General features: G+C 35.4%; 1 protein-coding gene across 1 annotated transcript in view; it reads right to left on the bottom strand.

Annotated features, from left to right (window-relative positions):
* LOC145312566 (uncharacterized) overlaps positions 1-20,577 on the bottom strand; it is a 105,257-nt gene that overhangs the window by 7,667 nt on the left and 77,013 nt on the right. Inside the window, exons 23-25 of the mRNA XM_080151822.1 lie at positions 15,209-15,281; positions 14,894-15,024; positions 14,209-14,311 (exon numbers count right to left, since the gene is read on the bottom strand). Coding sequence (XP_080007948.1) covers positions 14,209-14,311; positions 14,894-15,024; positions 15,209-15,281 — 307 coding nt within the window. The remainder of the gene's footprint in view (positions 1-14,208; positions 14,312-14,893; positions 15,025-15,208; positions 15,282-20,577) is intronic.

Here is a 20,577-nt window from a genome sequence, read left to right as displayed (position 1 = left end):
GATTGATATAATTTATTGTGGTGTGGAGTGTAGTTTGTAGGAGCATTTAAATAATGGATTAATTACGGCAGTTTAGGAAATAAAGAAAAAATCAGTTTAAAATAAGTTTAAAGAAATTTAAAGAAATTTGAGACAAGTAGTAAGCAGCAAGCAACGAGAAATAAATAATAGGTAATAAGTAGTATATCTAGGACCTATTTAATTTTGATTAAGTAGTAGTATGAGCTTTATATGAATTAAGATTTAATTTCAATTTCAAAGACTATTAGAATTATTCGGATAAATGGTAGTTTGAGCATTAAATGAATTAAAATTTAATTTCAAAGACTATTAGAGTTATTCGGATAAACGAGTAGAGATTAAACGAAAATTAAACGAGTAATAGAATAAAAGAATAATTATAAGAAGGTAAAGATTAGAAGAGTAAAAATTGAGCTTAACCTAAAAAAAAAAAAAAATTCCTTAATTCATTTGTTACTTAATTTTTTCTCAAAGTGAACAAACAGATATCATTAACCATAGGCAGCGTGCGTTTTGACCCATCTTATCCTTGTTATTTGCATTAGAATTCTAATCGTTTACGTAATGTTTGATGGCCCCACTTATTTTGGCATGCCGACAAAGTTTCCCGACAAAAAGTTTGCCGACAAAGTTTACCGACAAAAGTTTACCGGTAAACGTGTGGACAGACATACGAACAAACAGATATGTAATTTAGGCGTATTATTACAATCAGACGATTGGACACATGCGTGTAACATTTCATCATCTTTTAATTGTTGCAGGAGTGTAAGTTAATATTCTAAGTATGTATGTGCGTTTGAGTGCATGTGTGTTCGCGTGTGTCTGTTCGTGCTAGGGGTTGTGTGATGTCAGGTTGGGGTGGTTGGGGTGGGTAATTATATATGATAATGGGGGGGGTTTGAGATTGATGATCTTAGGGGAAAAGTCCCTTTGCGCAAATGTCCTCACGTGACCACTTGTTTACTTAAGTGAAAAAAGGGGTAGTTATTAAAATTGCGCAAAGAATAAAGATGCATTTTATTGGGGGTGGGGGATTTCTATTATTTTATTGGCTTAATATGTTGCTAAGAAATTCTACCGACAAAGTTATTGCATTTCCGTTTAATTGTTTACTGACCGTTGCCAAGCCTACATCTTTAAGTTAATCTGCTCCCGCCTGTGTTAATTTTACACTTAAGTTTACGCTTTCGTTACAGCTTAAATACCGGTGATGTCTGGTAATATTCACCAGTTGTTGGCCGCGGTCGAGGCAATGGATGAGGACCCGCATCCTGTGGAGGGCGCTGACGTTAACGCTAACAATGTCGCCCCTGTCAACACCATCGACGCGAACAACCCGGTTCAGGTCGGCCCCCAGGCTTTGGGGTTCTTAGCACAGCCCGCTTTGAACCCCGACTTGATGCCGGGCTGGTACAGGAGCAGTCAAGTTCTGCATAGGTTTTTTAAAGAAATATGCAAACTTGTGTACCGGTCCGGTTTTCAGTCAGTCATAAACAACGACGCCATTCGTTTGTTTAATGAGGGGGTCGGCCTGTTCCAGGTGTTACAGGACTCACTGCCATCCTCCCAGCGTTCACAGGAGGAGAACGAGGAACAACTGGAGCTGCTCGAGGCCAGGTGCAATGGCTACAAGGAAAGCGTCCTTGTGGCGCTGGCCGAGTATGACATTGCACTCAACCTCGAGCGCACCGTTGACCTCAGCGACGAGGATGAGCCTGCCGCCAACCAGGAGAATGCTCCGGAGTGGTATAATCCGGAGTGGTCCATCGACACCAACTTATCCTCCGGCGGCGACGGCGATCTGGCCGACCTGGGAGACTTGGACGAGTTCTCCGGTGATGAACAAGAGGAGGGAGAGGAGGGGGAGGAAGGAGAAGGAGAGGGAGAAGAGGAGGAGGGGGAAGCCTCGTCCGTTATTACCGTCGACTCCGACTCGGACGTTGAGGTTGCCGTCGAGGGGGCGCATAATCTGAGTGTAGAAATCCTCAACTAATTGTTCAGTTAAAAAAACCATCATTCAAATAAAGACCATCAATCTACCTCTGGTTAATCAAACACCATTACATAGTCAAAAGTGCCAAAATATTCTTATTTTTATTACTATCAAAACCATCGTAAATTATCGTAAATTTCCCGTAATTGTGCCGTAACTTATAAATGCAAATATATATGTAACAAAATATTCTTTATTGATTATATTTTAATGTTGTTGTATAGCAACGCTACTCTATTCTTCGATAAAGTCTGTTCGTGCTTAATAAGAAATAAAGAAATTGAGTATTGGATATCAGTTTACGAATAAATATTTTAATTAAATTAGAATCCTAGGTACTTATTCCTGTTAATAACAGATTTAGTGTGAATATTGTAAAATCGTAACGGATCTAAAAGGCGTAAAGTAGCGTAACTTACGTAAATATAAATTCCTATGAATGTGCGACGCTTCTCTATGACTCGTTAATGTCTGTTTAGGTTTATCGGTTAACTAACAAATAATAGAATTATATGTATGTATCGTGAAAACGTAGCGAAACTGAGAGGCGTGAGATAGCGTAAACTTGCATAATGTGAAATTCGCGTATTTACTTATCCATTCAAAATCTTGTTAGTTTTAAATGAAAAGAATGCGTATCGGCTTGTAAAAAAAACTATTTTGATAAAAACTCCTAGGTACTTATTTTGCTTTTAATGATAATTTTTGAGTGAATAAAAGTAGAACGTGCGAGATTAAAAAATTTATGTTAACGTAAGCTAGTGTAAAACTTTAGTGTAAAACTTTAAGACTTAAAGTAGCGTAAACTAATGGAAATATAATTTGTGAGAAGTTACGACGCTTCTCTATAATTCATTCAAGCCTGTTTATATCGATTGGTTGTAGTAAAGATAAAGCAGAAATAATAATAAGGATAAGCAGTGTATCGGCTGCGAATCGGCTTGGAGAAAGTTATTTTGATAAAAACTCCTAGGTACTTATTTGCTGTTGATGATAATTTTGTATGAATAAAAGTAAAAGTAGAGGTAGGACGTGCGAAACTATAAAACTTATGTTAACGTAAACTAGTGTAAAACTTGAAGACTTAAGTAGCATAAACTTACGTAAATATACTTTGTGAGGAGTTGCGACGTTTCTCTATAATTCATTCAAGTCTGTTTGTATCGATTGATTAAAGTAAAGATAAGATAATAAAAATAAAAGTAGGGTCAAGCAGTATATTTGTCAGTTTGAGATAAGTTAGGAGGACTAATAACAATTAACAATTAACAATTAACAATTAATCCGCTAAAGGCAGAAGTAATGTCAACATGTACGAAGAATTTAAAACAGGTGGGATTATTCTGAAAGTAAAAGGTGTAAAAAGAGTTTCCTGTTAAAGAGATTCTTATCCTGCAAAGACTTAATATCTGCTGGTAATCTATTCCATACGCTGGGAAATGAAAAAAGTGGGAGGGATTTGATATACTGTTTGTTTGTAAATTGAATGCTAAAATCGTTATCGTTCCTTAGCCCTCTAGTTCGCACGTCTCTGTTTAATTTCCATGTATTGTCAAATGTTGCGGGTACTTTTTTATTCCTGTAAAGAAACATGAATCTGGCCGTGTTAAATATTACTAGTTTTTTAAATGGTAGGATACCTAGGTCGCTAAAAAGATCCCTCGTATGCGCCCTATTGCCGGTTCTGCTGATTATCCTAACTGCTTTCTTTTGTAAATTCATTATGGGTTTGGTACGTGCATTAGGCAAATCAACAAATAAGGGGCTACAGTAGTCCAGCAGACTTTTCAAATAGGAATTATATATTAATATGAGATGCCGTTTGTGTAAAAGGTTTTTCATCATTTTCATTGTGAATATAATTTTACTTATTCTGATTCTTAAGTTATCAAAGTGAAATTTATATGAGAGTTTGTTGTCAATGAGAACGCCTAAGTGCCTACAAAATTTTTCATTATCGTTGGGGGTAAGAGTTAATTTGGTTATTTTACTTGGGTCATTCTGTCCTTCGTCATTCATGTCAAAATATACTGGAAAATCTCTTAGTAGACCTAGGTTGATATTATCTAGAAAACGTTCGTTTCTTTGTAATCCGAAGATAAGGACTTTCGTTTTCTTCGGATGCAATAACAATTTATTGCTACTGTACCACGCTAATAGTTTTGGCAATTCAGTGTTTGCTAGATTAATAAGATTGGCAAGCGTGTCGCTTTCCAGAAACGCGCAGTTATCATCCGCAAATAAATAGCTTAATAGAGTGTCTGAGCATGAATCTATATCATTAATATAAATAAGGAAGAGTAAGACACCTAATATCGATCCTTGAAGCACCCCCCAGTCTATCAACTCTGTTCTGCTTGAATTAATTCCTTTGTAAAAGACTCTTTGACGTCTGTCTTTAAAATAACTCTTAAACCACTTAAGTGCATGTCCTCTTACCCCTAGATTCTCTAGTTTTTTTAGTAAGATAGACCTATCTAACATGTCAAAGCATTTCCTTACATCTAGCAGAACAACCATTGCTATTCTGCCAGATGCAAGGCATGCAGTGATCTTGTTGACTAGGTGTAATATTGCATGAAAGGTTGATCTACCGGGTCGAAACCCATATTGAAGTTTATTAAAGTATCTTTGATGTTGCAAAAATTCCATTAATTGTATGTAAAGGCATTTCTCTTGTATTTTAGAAAAACTATTAATAAGAGATACTCCTCGATAATTATCTAGAAGATAAAATGGTCCACTTTTATGGATTAAGATTGTCCTTGTTATTTTCTGTCCGTCTGGCATTGTCCCCGTTTCAAAACTTAGATTTATTATGTGTAGCAAAGGCTTTATTATTGCTATTCTCACAAAATTGACTAAATATAAACTTATTTCATTGTCATCACAGCTTTTCTTATGTTTCATGTTGCCTAATACTTCTAGTAAAAATCTTTCAGTTATTGGTCTTAAGAAAAATGTATTTTCTGCCGGGGGGGGGAGATAGTGTTGAAATGTACTACTGTTGATTTTAGGTAAAAGTGGTGTTAGACTCCTACCTATGTTAGCTAAATATTCATTAAATTTATTGGCTATTTCTGTGTCATCGTATATTTTTTCGTTGCCTACTTCTATGTATTCTATCCGTGTGTCTTTCTTGGAGGTTCCCATAGTGTCTTTCAAAATGTCCCAAAGTTTTTTAGAGTTTCCCCCAGCATCTAATATTCTCTCTCTGTAGTGAAGTTTTTTGGTTGCTCTATTCGCCTTATTAAAATTGTTTCTAAAAGTCCTGTAACTCTCTGCTGCTTCCGGTGAGTCTTTACGTGCCAAGTATAATTGTTTCTTTTTAAGTCTACTCTTCTTAAGTTCTTTGGTTAAGTGTTGGTTAATAGGTGTAGATCTCTCTTTATTGTTAACTAATTTATTAGGTATGTTCTGGTCGAGTATTTTCAAAAACTTCCCTATAAAAATTGCGTACGCTTTATTTACATCTTCCTTTTCATTCATTACTTCTCTCCAGTCCGTAATCGCTAGCGCTGTCCTAAATTTCTCTAAATTTTCATTATTGAAAGATCTTTTATAAGTTGGTTTTGCCTTATGATTATTGTTAGGTGGGTTTTTTATTTGTATTAGGTTGACTAACATATGATGGTCCGATATGTTTGTGGGTATTATGCCACATAAGTCAACTTTTCCAATTATGTTCTTGCATGCAATGTTGTCAATCAAAGAGTATGTGTTGTCTGTAGTTCTTGTGGCCCTACTTATTGTGGGTACGTACGCATTCGAAATTAGACTGTTAAATAACGAGTTTGCTTCTGAATTAGGTTGGTTTAGCTTGAATAGGTTAATATTGAAGTCCGAGAATAATATCACTGGTGTATTATGTCTGTCCAAGAAATCGAGGTGTGCTTCAAGTATCGACAAAAATTCATTAACTGCTGCGCTCCTAGTCATGTTAGGGGTCGTTGGGGGGTGGTAAACGTTTAATAGAGTAAACTTTTGATTACTTATTGTGATACTTATTGTAAGACATTCATAAATCCTATCTCTAAAAAATTCATCGTCATTTAATCTCGTTACTGCTATTCCTTTGCTGACTAAAAAACCTACACCTCCGCCATTCCCTGCCCTCCTATTATTCTTTATATACTGATATCCGTTAAAGGTAAGATCAAACGAGTGCCAGATTTCCTGCATGGCTAATATATTCAGTTTCGAGTTACCCGAGTTTATGTTATCTATGAATAGTGTGACGTCATTAAATTTACTCAAGATAGACTGCACGTTTATGGAGAAAATGGATAAATATTTTGTATTTGTCGCGTTAATGAAGTTTTTAATGTCTTCTTCGCTGTAATATTTGCAGGTGGGTAAATTGAGATCGCTAATAAAATCTGTATAGTTGGTACCGTATAGTACCTGGCAGTTTAGGTTAAGGTGAATATCATTATTGAGCTCATCTATACTATTGTTTATGAGGTTATGAATATTGGCGACGTCGTTATCTGCTATGTTAATTACTCTGTTTGCTACGTTAACTTCTTCTCTTAATATCTCAATATTATCATCAATTTCGTTTGGGTCATGCTCGACCATTTATATGAAATTTCCTAATGAGAAACTTTTTTAATTTGCTCATACTAATACTACACTCCGGAAAAGATTTTAGTTCCTTAATAATCCCGGCGTATCTACTGTGATCTCTACTCCCTTGTCCCCCCTTCCCCTCCCTCCCCGAGGTCGTCTCAGTTGGTTCAGTGGTGGTGGTTAGCATTCTAGCCTCCCGACATTTGCGTTCCCCATCCCCCCCCCCCCTCCCTGGAATGCCATAAGTTGTAAATATGATTAAATTCAGATTAAATTGAACTAAATTACTTAATTAATTAAGCCGTTGATTTCGAGTAGGATACATTCAAGAATACATTCAAGAGAAAAAATAAATAAATAAAAACAAAAAAGAAATAACTGTTGGTATTCATATTAATATTATTATTAAACCCTTAATAACTAATGTTCCTTAAATCTAATATAAAAGAAAAATAAAAAATAAGAAAGAATACAAAAAGTATGCTAATGCTGTAAAAGATTTTAAAGTTTCAAAACGATTACTGATGGACAGAAAATTGGGTTTTTATTTTAAAATAATTACATGACATTTACTGGTTAAAAAAGAAGGAAGAAAGATAGGAATGTGCATAATTAAGATTAGGTTTATTTTTGTAAGTTTGACTTTAGTTTGACGTTTGATATTGCAGAAAAAGAAAAGAAAATGAAAGAAATATTGAGATTTGCTAGCAATTTGTGAATAATTTAACGTAATGAAGAAATATCCATAATTGTGTTGAAGAAAGATAAATTTTTAAGAAAATTTACTGAAGTTTACTATTTCATTATGTTATACTGAGCAAAAAATAAATAGGAAAAAATAAATATAAAAGGAATGAATAAGTTTATTAAAAATAACTATTATAACCATATTACTTGATTTAGGTTAAGTTTACTATAGGTTAATCCATCGCTGCCATAGGTGGCGATAACTGCCGCAGGTGGCCAAATGTTTATGTAGAATAAGTTATATTATGTTAGCTGCCGCAGGTGGCCAAATGTTTATATAAATGAAAATTATGAAAAAATTATATTGCGATAGCCGCAGGTGGCTGTAACTGCCGCAGGTGGCCAAAATGTTTATGTAAAAGTATGTATATTTTTGCACCTGCAGTTACTGAGTTTCTGCCGCAAGTGGCACTTTCGCCGCAGGTGGCTCGATATTTAATGTTATTATTAAAAGTATTTGAAATATAACCTGTTGTGTTGGTACTCGTGCTGGTTTAAGTGCCGCAGGTGGCCAAAAGTTCAGTGATGATTGTTTATGACACCTGCCGTAATATCGTAGTTTGATATTTAATTATTAAGCCGCAGGTGGCTAATGGCACACTGCTGTTTCCGCAGGTGGAAAATAATAAGCCGCAGGTGGCTAATTATAATAGCGTGGCACACTGCTGTTTCCGCAGGTGGAATTTATAAGCCGCAGGTGGCTAATTATAATGGCGTGATCTGCACACTGCTGTACCGCAGGTGGATTAACCTAGCCGCAGGTGGCTGGCCGCAGTAAATTGCTGACCCCCTGCTAACCGCAGGTGGTTACTGAAGGTGGTTACTGAAGTGACTCCTACCGGCGGTTAATAAACCGCAGGTGGTTGATTAATCAGATGATCAGTTGTTGGTGGCTGGTTGTCCGCTACGTGTGGACTGTGAGCTGCGGGTTGGTTGTTTCCTTTGTTTTTTGGGTATACACCCTTTGGACTGCTGGGTGTTAGGTGTCTCTTCCTCACTCGACATCGATGCGTCTCGTACGGATACATCCCGGGAAACATCCCTGGATACATCCCTGGATACGTCTCTGGAGGATACTTCTCGAGATGAAGACACGTCTCTTGAGGTTGATGCGTCTCTGGTATCCTGCGTTATTTCCTGCTGGTCCTTAGGTTTTGCTAGTATGTCAGCTACTTCATTCTCGATGAGTGATAATGCGATTTCTCTGACTGTTGATTTTTTGGAAATCTGGTTGTTAATATTATTCGCGTCTTCAGAGATCTCTTCCCTGGTGACCAACGTCTGCTGGTGGAGGCTGTCCGGTGGGATTTGGCGCTGCAGTTGGTCTTTGGCGTCCAGGGATACTTCAGGTGCTAGTCCTGCGAATCTGTTGTGGATGGGTGTATTGAACTTCAACTGCTTCATGGCCGGGCTCCTACTGCTTTCGTTGAATAGTTTAAGTGGTGTGAAGTCATGCTTCCTCTTCTTGTTGGTCTTCGGAGCTGCAGATTCGTTTGCTGACTCGATCTGAATGATTCCATCGTCTCCCTCTTCATCTTCCTGGTCAACTAGGAGTGGATTAATCTTGGTCGGGTTGTTCATGTCCATTAAGTGGCCTTCGTTGAGGCGACCGTTAACAAATGCCGGCTGTGCGAATGGACTCTGCTTGTTCCTGTATCTTATCCACTGCTTCTCATCGATCGGTGGTGAGATTAATTCCTTTAGCGAGCGGCCGTACGGATTCTGGACAGTGAAGAATTGGAATGGTTTGCTCTCCAGGCTGAAAACCATGCGTTGTCCGCGTAGGTATGCTCTATGGACCTCCGGGTGGCGGCAGAGCCATGAGAGTACATCTCTGTCAAGTGCAGTCGTGTCTATTCCCACCCTGCATGGGTAAAACTTCCCAGAGCGTACAGATTCCGCGTAGGATTTGTTGGTGGCCTTGTTCCGTTCGTTTAGGCTGTCGACGTGCGTCTTCTTGAACTTGAGAATCACATCCAGGTAGTATCTGGAGCGTAGACGGATGATGTAATTCCTGGGAGCTGCCACATCCCTGTCTCTCATGCTGCCGAGTGGATGTCCGTATTCAATGCACTGCATCCAGGAGCTGGGTACTTCATCTAGATTTCCACTGGTGAAAGCGTCCTCGAGGCATGGTTTGAGAAGTTTTTCGAAGATATTCGACATCTGAGGTTGGCCAGTTGACGTGTAGTCTGCGTAGTTGTGTATTTTTATTGAAAATGAACGGTCTCTTCTTTCCCGGTTGTTCAGTTGAAGTATTTGAAGAGTAGAAAGCTGCTCCAATTTGCCAATCCTGTTATCATAATGGATTATCATTTCGTCCATTTTATTCTTGAGGTCCAGGTCCGCCTTCTTGATGGAGTTTTTCAGGTTGTCGATACTGTCCTGAATGCCCTGAATCATCGTCTCGCTGCTGCCACCTCTCTGCTTGATTGTCGCCAGGTCCTTCTCCAGTTTTTCAATTCTCATCAGTTGATCTGCCGAGTCGAAGTTGTTCTCTCCTTTCATTACCTTGGAAAGAATGTTTATCAGGGCTGTGGCGCCGATGCTGCCATTAGAGCGGTTCGCATATTGAAAAACAATATCCTTAATATTGTTGCTGCCTTCGTTGTCGGCCATTTCGCTGTGTCTGAAAGAGAGAGGGCGAGTAATTCACTATATCGAGTTTAAAGTGTTAATATATAAGTTGGGTGATTGATGAATCGAAAAATCACTAGTTCAAAATTAGTAGTAAGTAATTGCAAAATCACTGGGTAATCGAATATAGTAATGTATTTGAATGAATTTTGGTATATTTATTTATTTTGGCAGGTATTATTATAGATGGCAGATATAAGAGGATATACACATATTAATTCACATGTGGTATTTAGTGAGAAAAAACGTGCTCACTTCAGCTGATTTTTGTTTATGTTTCCCACAGCCAATCACTGTCTGATTTTAGTCATGTGATCCTTTGAGTCACTGTCATTGGTGGGATTCCTGCCAATGGTATCCTCGCTTGTTTTGTCACGTGAGATATTCTCAATTCCTATTGGTTGTCAAATTGCTAGCGTGATCTAACAAGATTTGTACGGCAATTTGAGGCCAAAAAGGTGACCCCAAAAAAGGGGTGAGTTGCTGTCCAGTTCGGTTGGGGGTGATGGGGAAGAGTGCAAATTTACGTGGACACCAAAATGTGAGTGACCATCACCGACGGGATACTGAACTGAATTTTGCTTACTGTTTTAAATTTTGAAATCAGTAAATATCCAAGAAAAATTTTTAAGTTTTAATTTTTAAATATTTAAAATCCATATACTTCTGTTCTGAAAAGAAAATACCAGAAAAGAAAACTGACATATTTTGCAAAGTTAGGTTATGTACATTTAGTACAATATTTATCTTAGAGAAAAACAAGGATGTCATCATCCATTAAAAATAGATTTTTTAAAGCAAAACCTAATGTATTAAAATCTATGAATATAAGTACGCCTAGAAGCAATTATATAACTAGAGGGTGACAAAAAATGTTTTTGAAGCTTCGTACAAGGGGGGAGGGGGTCCAAAAGTTTTAAAATCATGTTATTTAAAACTAGCAGCGTCAAAACATTTTAATAATAATTTTATACTACAGAAGGGGTGATTTGTTTATTATGATAAGCGGTCGGTAAACATAAATTGATGTTCTATTGTCTTATCCCTTAGATCCCTGCTTTTAACTGAATGCATATTTGTATTCCGCATACAATATATGGTTAGATAATAGAAGAGTGTTCCAACAAGTTGCGCGGCAATAAAAATCAATTAATAACATTAATTAGAGGTGATTTCTCTTGGAATGTAGGTGGTTACCTCCATAAAAATAGTTAAAAACCTTCCATGGACCTTTGAAAAGCTATAAAATTAAGTACTATATCGGTTTATCGGTTAGCTAGATCTTAAGCTAAACACAATCAAACTGTATAATCGGTATATGTAGATTCAAATTTTGACCATAAACCGATATATATCAGTCAATTACAAACGTAATTATAAAGTAGCAATGCATTTGTAAATATGTGATGTTTTCTGCGAATACTTTAGAATTGTTAAGAAAATTAGATTATGTACTCAAAACCAGGAAGGGAGAGACAAATGGCGTTTTAAATAATAATTCTCATCTATTTTACCACTAAGGCTATAGGCTTAAGGAAGAAGTGTGTAAATATTATCCTAAATTGTCGTGTCCCTGTATCCCTGGCAAACAAACAAAAAACAAGATGAAAAGAAGTGGAGAGAAACATTAAATTTATTTAACAATGCAATATGCACAGGGATAATAAGGCAATGAAAGATAAATTTATGTAGTTTAAAAATATGAGTGGAAACAATTGAAGATACCAATCAATATTTAACAATAGGAAAGTTTTTTTGAGATAATGAATGAAAGATGAAGTTAATCTTTGAGAATCAGTTCAATATTACAGTCCAATGTCCCTACCTTCCTGACTATACAAAACATACAGGGGGACAATAAAATAAATTTGGATGGGAAAAAAAATTGAATAAAAGAGTATAGACTAGATAGAAACTGTAGAGTCTAAACTGAGTAGATACTATAGAATATAAACTGTGTAGATACTGTAGAGTCGGGTCTATGGATACTGTAGAGTCAAGACTGTGTAGATACTGTAGAGACTAGATAGATACTGTAGAGTAGAGTGTAGAGTGTAGGACTAGATAGATACTGTAGAGTAGAGTGTAGAGTGTATGACTAGATAGATACTGTAGAGTAGAGAGTAGAGTGTATGACTAGATAGATACTGTAGCGTAGAGTGTAGAGTGTATGACTAGATAGATGCTGTAGAGTAGAGTGTAGAGTGTAGGACTAGATAGATATTGTAGAGTAGAGTGTAGAGTGTATGACTAGATAAATACTGTAGAGTAGAGAGTAGAGTGTATGACTAGATAGATACTGTAGCGTAGAGTGTATAACTAGATAGATGCTGTAGAGTAGAGTGTAGAGTGTAGGACTAGATAGATATTGTAGAGTAGAGTGTAGAGTGTATGACTAGATAAATACTGTAGAGTAGAGTGTAGAGTGTATGACTAGATAGATACTGTAGAGTAGAGTGTAGAGTGTAGGACTAGATAGATACTGTAGAGTAGAGTGTAGAGTGTAGGACTAGATAGATACTGTAGAGTAGAGTGTAGAGTGTAGGACTAGATAGATACTGTAGAGTAGAGTGTAGAGTGTAGGACTAGATAGATACTGTAGAGTAGAGTGTAGTGTGTAGGACTAGATATATACTGTAGAGTAGAGTGTAGAGTGTAGGACTAGATAGATACTGTAGAGTAGAGTGTAGAGTGTAGGACTAGATAGATACTGTAGAGTAGAGTGTAGAGTGTAGGACTAGATAGATACTGTAGAGTAGAGTGTAGAGTGTAGGACTAGATAGATACTGTAGAGTAGAGTGTAGAGTGTAGGACTAGATAGATACTGTAGAGTAGAGTGTAGAGTGTAGGACTATATAGATACTGTAGAGTAGAGTGTAGAGTGTAGGACTAGATAGATACTGTAGAGTAGAGTGTAGAGTGTAGGACTAGATAGATACTGTAGAGTAGAGTGTAGAGTGTAGGACTAGATAGATACTGTAGAGTAGAGTGTAGAGTGTAGGACTAGATAGATACTGTAGAGTAGAGTGTAGAGTGTAGGACTAGATAGATACTGTAGAGTAGAGTGTAGAGTGTATAACTAGATAGATACTGTAGAGTAGAGTGTAGAGTGTAGGACTAGATAGATACTGTAGAGTAGAGTGTAGAGTGTAGGACTAGATAGATACTGTAGAGTAGAGTGTAGAGTGTAGGACTAGATAGATACTGTAGAGTAGAGAGTAGAGTGTATGACTAGATAGATACTGTAGCGTAGAGTGTAGAGTGTATGACTAGATAGATGCTGTAGAGTAGAGTGTAGAGTGTAGGACTAGATAGATATTGTAGAGTAGAGTGTAGAGTGTATGACTAGATAAATACTGTAGAGTAGAGAGTAGAGTGTATGACTAGATAGATACTGTAGCGTAGAGTGTAGAGTGTATAACTAGATAGATGCTGTAGAGTAGAGTGTAGAGTGTAGGACTAGATAGATATTGTAGAGTAGAGTGTAGAGTGTATGACTAGATAAATACTGTAGAGTAGAGTGTAGAGTGTATGACTAGATAGATACTGTAGAGTAGAGTGTAGAGTGTAGGACTAGATAGATACTGTAGAGTAGAGTGTAGAGTGTAGGACTAGATAGATACTGTAGAGTAGAGTGTAGAGTGTAGGACTAGATAGATACTGTAGAGTAGAGTGTAGAGTGTAGGACTAGATAGATACTGTAGAGTAGAGTGTAGTGTGTAGGACTAGATATATACTGTAGAGTAGAGTGTAGAGTGTAGGACTAGATAGATACTGTAGAGTAGAGTGTAGAGTGTAGGACTAGATAGATACTGTAGAGTAGAGTGTAGAGTGTAGGACTAGATAGATACTGTAGAGTAGAGTGTAGAGTGTAGGACTAGATAGATACTGTAGAGTAGAGTGTAGAGTGTAGGACTAGATAGATACTGTAGAGTAGAGTGTAGAGTGTAGGACTATATAGATACTGTAGAGTAGAGTGTAGAGTGTAGGACTAGATAGATACTGTAGAGTAGAGTGTAGAGTGTAGGACTAGATAGATACTGTAGAGTAGAGTGTAGAGTGTAGGACTAGATAGATACTGTAGAGTAGAGTGTAGAGTGTAGGACTAGATAGATACTGTAGACTAGAGTGTAGAGTGTAGGACTAGATAGATACTGTAGAGTAGAGTGTAGAGTGTAGGACTAGATAGATACTGTAGAGTATAGACTAAATGTATAGACTACGGAGATTCTTACCTTAGTTGAACATGTCTTTGATTTTGAGAACTTGTGTTGTTCAATGGGGATAGTAGATCGATTCCCTGATATTCAGTACTTTCACCTCCCAGGTCTAAACCTCCTAGATAGATAGACAGATATTAAGATATAATAGATAGATAGATAGAAAGAATCATAAGTATTGGCGGAATCGACCATCAATTTTAAACCTAATATTTATCGTTTAAGCTATCTAACTACTTGTATATTCAACCGGCTGGGTAGAATCTGATATTGGTTTCCTGTTGGTAGAATCATCCCTCAAATATAAAACCCTCTATCTATCTACCAGCTACCTGTATATTTAACTGACTGGGTAGAATTTGAACTAGCCCTCATATTGGTGGAATCATTCCCTATATCTAAAACCTAATGTCTATCTATCCACCTGTATATTCAACTGGCTGAGTAGAATCTGAACTGGGCCTCCTGTTGGTGGAATCATCCCTCAAATATAAAACCCTATAGCTATCTATCTACCTGTACATTCAACTGGCTGGGTAGAATCTGAACTGGGCCTCCTGTTGGTGGAATCATCCCTCAAATATAAAACCCTATAGCTATCTATCTACCTGTATATTCAACTGGCTAGGTAGAATCTGAACTGGGCCCCCTGTTGGTGGAATCATCCCTCAAATATAAAACCCTATAGCTATCTATCTACCTGTATATTCAACTGGCTGGGTAGAATCTGAGCTGGGCCTCCTGTTGGTGGCATCGTCCCTCAGATGTGAACTGCTGCAGTGAAATACCGAGTGCTCAAGACTTCCAGATGATTGGCCGTTTCGTATGCGTCTAAATAAAATTACATAGTTATATTTAAAGCAGTAACTTTTTTACTCTTATTTGTTTAATTTTTTAAAAAGAAGTTGAATCATTGCAAAAAGTTACAATAACTGCATGGGATTAAGCCGTTTTAGCGATATTAAGCAACACACACATCTAGATATTGATATAATAGTTTAAAATATAAATCTACCTTAGTTTGTTGATTCTTATAAAGATGAGCATCCCAAACATCAACAGAAATAAACAGATTACAGCTCCAACTCCTAATATAGAATTGGTAATTTTGGACACTTTGAACTTAACAAAACGTTCGATATGTTATTTTATTTATTACTAGAGGCTATGCCCCTAGAGGCCTCCAGTGACACTTTAAAAGTTTTTTTTTGTATAAATAGAATATGTCTCATGCATATGTTGCGTTGAACTCTATAGAAAAATCGAGAAAAGTAAAAAAATACGGTTTTTTGTGATTTCTCTTGGGAGGTTTGGTGGTACCCTCCCCCAAAATAATTATAAACCTTCCCGGGACCTATTAGAAGCTACTCTGTTAAAGATAACCCGATTGATTCAGCGGTTGGCGAGATCCTTCAGTACAAACAAACTGACAGACAAACACACATCCTGTTACTTTATTATAAGGATGACGCTGGGAATGGAAATAGATTTTTAAACTAGCGAATGAAGAAACAAGGAGATTCTTAAATTCAAATGTTAATTAGTCTTTTAGATAAAGTGAAGTTATTTAACCTCGTACTTTTTAAACCTTGCGTTCATTCTCGGTCTACTGGGTGTGTGTCATACATTTTATTAATGGTTGTCACTGTTGATTATTTTGCACTGTTAATAATGAATTTTACTTGGAAGCTAATGATAGGGTTTCAATACTAATTTATATTACAGGGGTATTTATAGTAATTTTAATTAATAATAAAAGTATCACGGCAGTAGAAAGTTAACAAAATTTTTGTCGAGTTGACATCAGTAAAGTGTTCTTCAGAAGAAGACAAAATTAATATTTTTGATGACTATTCATTCGTCTCACATAGCAGTATGCTATTTATTTCTAACCGTTTAATTTTAGACAGCACGCACCAGAAAGGCTGTACATTATATAGGTACTACGATGTATAAAAACGCTTTCTTAATCGTTGGCCTAAAAACATTACTAGACATTTCTGAAGATAGAATATTTTACCCTGAATAATTTTGAATGACTATTGATGATATTTATGAACCATGGCATATTGTGTTTTGTTTTGTGTGTGTGTTTGTAAATTATATTAAATCAACATAAATACAGAAGGTGGATAGTGAATTCAAAACTATTTACTTCAAAATGGTCGGTTTGTCCGTATATTCTTCTGTGACGGGAATTCATTAAGCTATATGTACTTGCTCTTAATATCCATTAGTCCGTCCTTCATTCTGTCTTTTTATCATTCCTTCTGTCTGTCCATTTTTCTGTTCTTCCATTTTGCTGCTCTGCATTTGTCTACAGTGATCTAAAGGTATAAGACAATGGTTGATAAATTGATGTACATCCCCACTGATGACACATAAAATAAACCAACCAATCAAAATTCAGTAAAAGCCCCCAAAGTCATGCAATAAAATGACAAATGATAGGCCAGTATACATTGTAATTGACCAATGGTAAAATTTATACTGACCCCTTTTTGGTCATTTTCTTGTATGACGTCATTTTTTGGAGGCACTTTTAGATGTTTCTTTCCTGATTTGTCTTTAGAGTGGTTATAACACCACAAATGGACGTAATCGTTCTTGTTTTGAATACAAATACACTTTTATGCAAATTATAAAACTTCACACTGAATCCATATCAATAAGGTAAAATAAATACATGGCAGCCTTTAATTAATATTAATTTTTAATTACTCAACCTCAAGGATTGAAAGGATTGGACCTTTCAATATTTGTTTATTAATGACTAAAAGTAAGATTCCCAGGGGTCAAAGGGGATAAGACAATGGATGATGAATTGATTTGAGGGTCATGATTATCAAAAGTATCCCTTCTGTAGACTAAAAATTATTTAGTTTAGACACTTGCTAGTTGTTAAAAATCAAGATTCAATAAAAGTACCCAAAGTTTAAAAAACAATGATTGTTAACATATTATTTACATGCCAATGTCTTTTTCTTTACTTTATCCCTGTCGGCATGGTAATGATTGGAGGAGGAAAGAGTATGTTGTTATAATGTTAACATAAGTCTCTAGTGTAAATATACTGATGATATTATGTCAGTGATGACCACTTTTATAAAAAAAACTAATAGTCGACATACACCCTTAAAATTGCATATCGATAGAATACCAGCAGTTTTGACAGGGTAGCAATTTATAAGGAAATATATTTTGTTGGGGGATGATAAGGTTAGGTTAGACTTAATTCTTGATAAAATACTACAAAATAAAATGCAAGTTTGGCTTTATTAAAAAAATCTGTATTTATGCAGTTTTACTATTTATTATATACGGAATTTTTGTTCATACTTTTAGATACTGTTTAATATTAAATGCGTTGTCTGACCATCAGCTTATTTAGCTTACCTTTTAAGTGAATTATAATCCTTGTTGAATAAGCACGCTATAGGTAGATTTTAATAACATAGTAAAACAATAATAGTAAAATTTACTATTTGTTCATCATTAATAATTTATTCTGCAAAAACTTTGTTTTTTTCCTTTTAAAATATTGAAAATAAGTTTAGTTTTAGTGGTAAATTAAATCAAATGTTTTTTATTTAGCATTATTGATTGTCTAGCTTTTACTTTGATATTTGTATTGCTTGGTCCCTAGACTTTAGAGGCTAAGATATTTGAAGGGATGAAGGTTACCCTAAACATTTTTATGCAACAATGACCGTTTTCAATCTTGGACAGAAAGAGTAGGTTCAAAAACGAATAATGAAATTGAGCACAAAATATCTCATTCTAACCTTGACACGATTTAAAATTGAATTATATGAATTTAGTTCAGGGGTGGACACAATATCAAATTTCATGGTAATTTCCCCCCGATAGAAACTGGACCACTCACTTCCTCCAATACTTAATTTTTGGGATAGACACAGTATTGAATTTCAAGGCACTTTCCCTCCATAGAAACTGGAGAACCCCCCTCCTTCCACATTGTCCTTTCGGGAGTAGACACACTATTGAGCTACACCCCAGACTAATATTAGTTCGGGGTAGACAAATTTATATTAATTTGGAATTGGACCATTCATATCTCTTTCCCCCCCCCCTTATATTACTTAGGGGTTTGTACAATTAATTTTTCCATTTTCTCTCCAATAGAAACTTGAACCCGACTTCTTAATATTTTTAGTTCATCGGTAGACAAAATATGAAGTTTTGTAATAATTTCCCCATAATTAAACATGTATCAATATAATGACCTCCAGCATTCAATAGTATGTGGTACGTCAACAGTATATCAGTCAGTGCGCAAACAATAAGTAAATGTATTTTGCATTGTACATCAAATATTTCAAGAAACCTTTTTAGCTTCGCCATATATGGCTATAAATATCCTTGTTCTGTCTATCTATCTATATGTAGTCTTTACAAGAATTGTATTGTCCACCAAAAATGAGATTTAACACTTGAAATTTACACTCTCCTCACATAATACATTTCAGTTAGGTACATCAAGTAATTTCCATGTTTTGGGAATATTATGCAAAACTCTTATTTAAACAAAGAAAGATTTATATCTTTGAGTGTTTCTATAGAGATTAATATGGTAAAGATTAATATGGTAAAGCTTATTATATGTCCAGGAAAGGGTTCCTCCACTATTCAAAGTTAATCGCCCTGTAGTAAATACCCCCCTTATTTAAAAAAGAAATTTACGTCAAACTGAAAATCAAAATATGAGGGTCGACTTCCCCCTTTCCAATTGCCTCTAAAATCCTCTTATGGGGATAGTCGCTAGGGCTAAATAAACATGGATGCCATGAAGCGCATAAATATATAAACAATCTATATTTCTTCAAAGTTGCCTACATTATTACAGACAGACTGACCGAAAAATTAAGCTTAAACTCAATAAGCCATGATCATATAATTTTTAACAAAAAGTACGTAGCGACTCTAATTTATTTAAAAACTGCATTTCTAAAATCAAGATCTATAAAACTATATATTGCTTTTAGCCTTTCTAATTCACAAGAAAACCTTCATGTATCTCACTGGAACAAAATTTGATTTCACACATCTAGTTCAAAGGATCTATTTATTTTGTCCAAGAAAGATATCACAAGTAGTAGGATGTGTCTTTGTTTGTTTCTGTCTGCAAGTATGTCACGTAATTTCTCGTAAAAGACAAAAAAAATTATTGGAATATTCATTGATGTTCAAAAAAAGTTCGATAGAGTTGCTACGTTTCGTACCTAACTTTTACAGGAAGCATCATCTAAAGTTTAAAATCGATAAGACAATTCTAACATGACCAAAAAGTAGAGAAGAAAAAGAATTGACGTCAGTGGGACTCGATCTATGGCAATATCCAGTAAAAAACAGCTTGTTTATAAACAAGCAGGTATTGGGAAAAGTTATTGCTTTTGTAGGTATTGTCAATAGATTACTGATAGGCCAGATAACATTTGTCTGATAATTAAGATTTAAAAACTAATAATGTACAGACGCTTTATGTAAAACTATAAAAAAAACTGTAACCTATTGATTGTATTATATTTTCCATGATTATATATAATTAAAGATTATTTACAAAAAATAGCATTCTTTCCCTCTCCCTTCTTCATACTTGTGGCTTCGCCCGATTATGTAAGGAAAGGTCAATGGAGAATTATATGAATTTGTCTAGCTCAATAATCCTAAAAATCCAGAATGATATAAAAATTTGACAATTTAGCTCGGGCAAGTTTAATCAAATTTAAATGATCAGAATTCAAAAGGCAAAGCTCAAAGGGAAAAAAAGCATTTGATTGGTTGATTCAAAGCAGCAGTGTCAGAACTTTTAAATGATAATTTAGAACTGGAGAAGGGGTATTTTTTTTCATCGACCTTCGATTTATACCTTAAAGTACATAAGCAACCTAGTATATTAGATTATTATAATATGAGTACAAAACAAAATTAAAGAATTATTATTTTTGATTTTAACTTAATTTATACACTAAACAAGAATGAAAAACCACATTTTATAACAATTATTAATTATCAGGAAAAAAGAATAAAGTTCCATTTGGAATAAGAATCTTTATAAAAATTAAGACATCTACATATTTTTTTAGCAGCCAAGAAATTTCAATTGTATCGTAAAGGCCATACAGACCAACAGACATACGGTCAGACAGATAGACAGAAGGAAAGTCAAGTAAGTTAAAGAATATCTTCACCACTGTATACTGTATTTAGACCATAAAAATCAATTATTTTCCTATCATTATTGTATTGTATTTTTTATAAATTACCATTTTGGTGATAATAGTATAATAGTCTTTCTGTCAATAGAAAGAGAAAAGGTATTCAGTAACTTGTTATTAAAGAAGTTTTTTTTGCGGCTATATA

Source organism: Acartia tonsa, chromosome 2 (genome assembly GCF_053477335.1).
Source record: "Acartia tonsa isolate MP-2025a chromosome 2, ASM5347733v1, whole genome shotgun sequence".
NCBI lineage: Eukaryota > Metazoa > Arthropoda > Copepoda > Calanoida > Acartiidae > Acartia > Acartia tonsa.
This window is presented reverse-complemented; position numbering and strand designations above follow the sequence as displayed.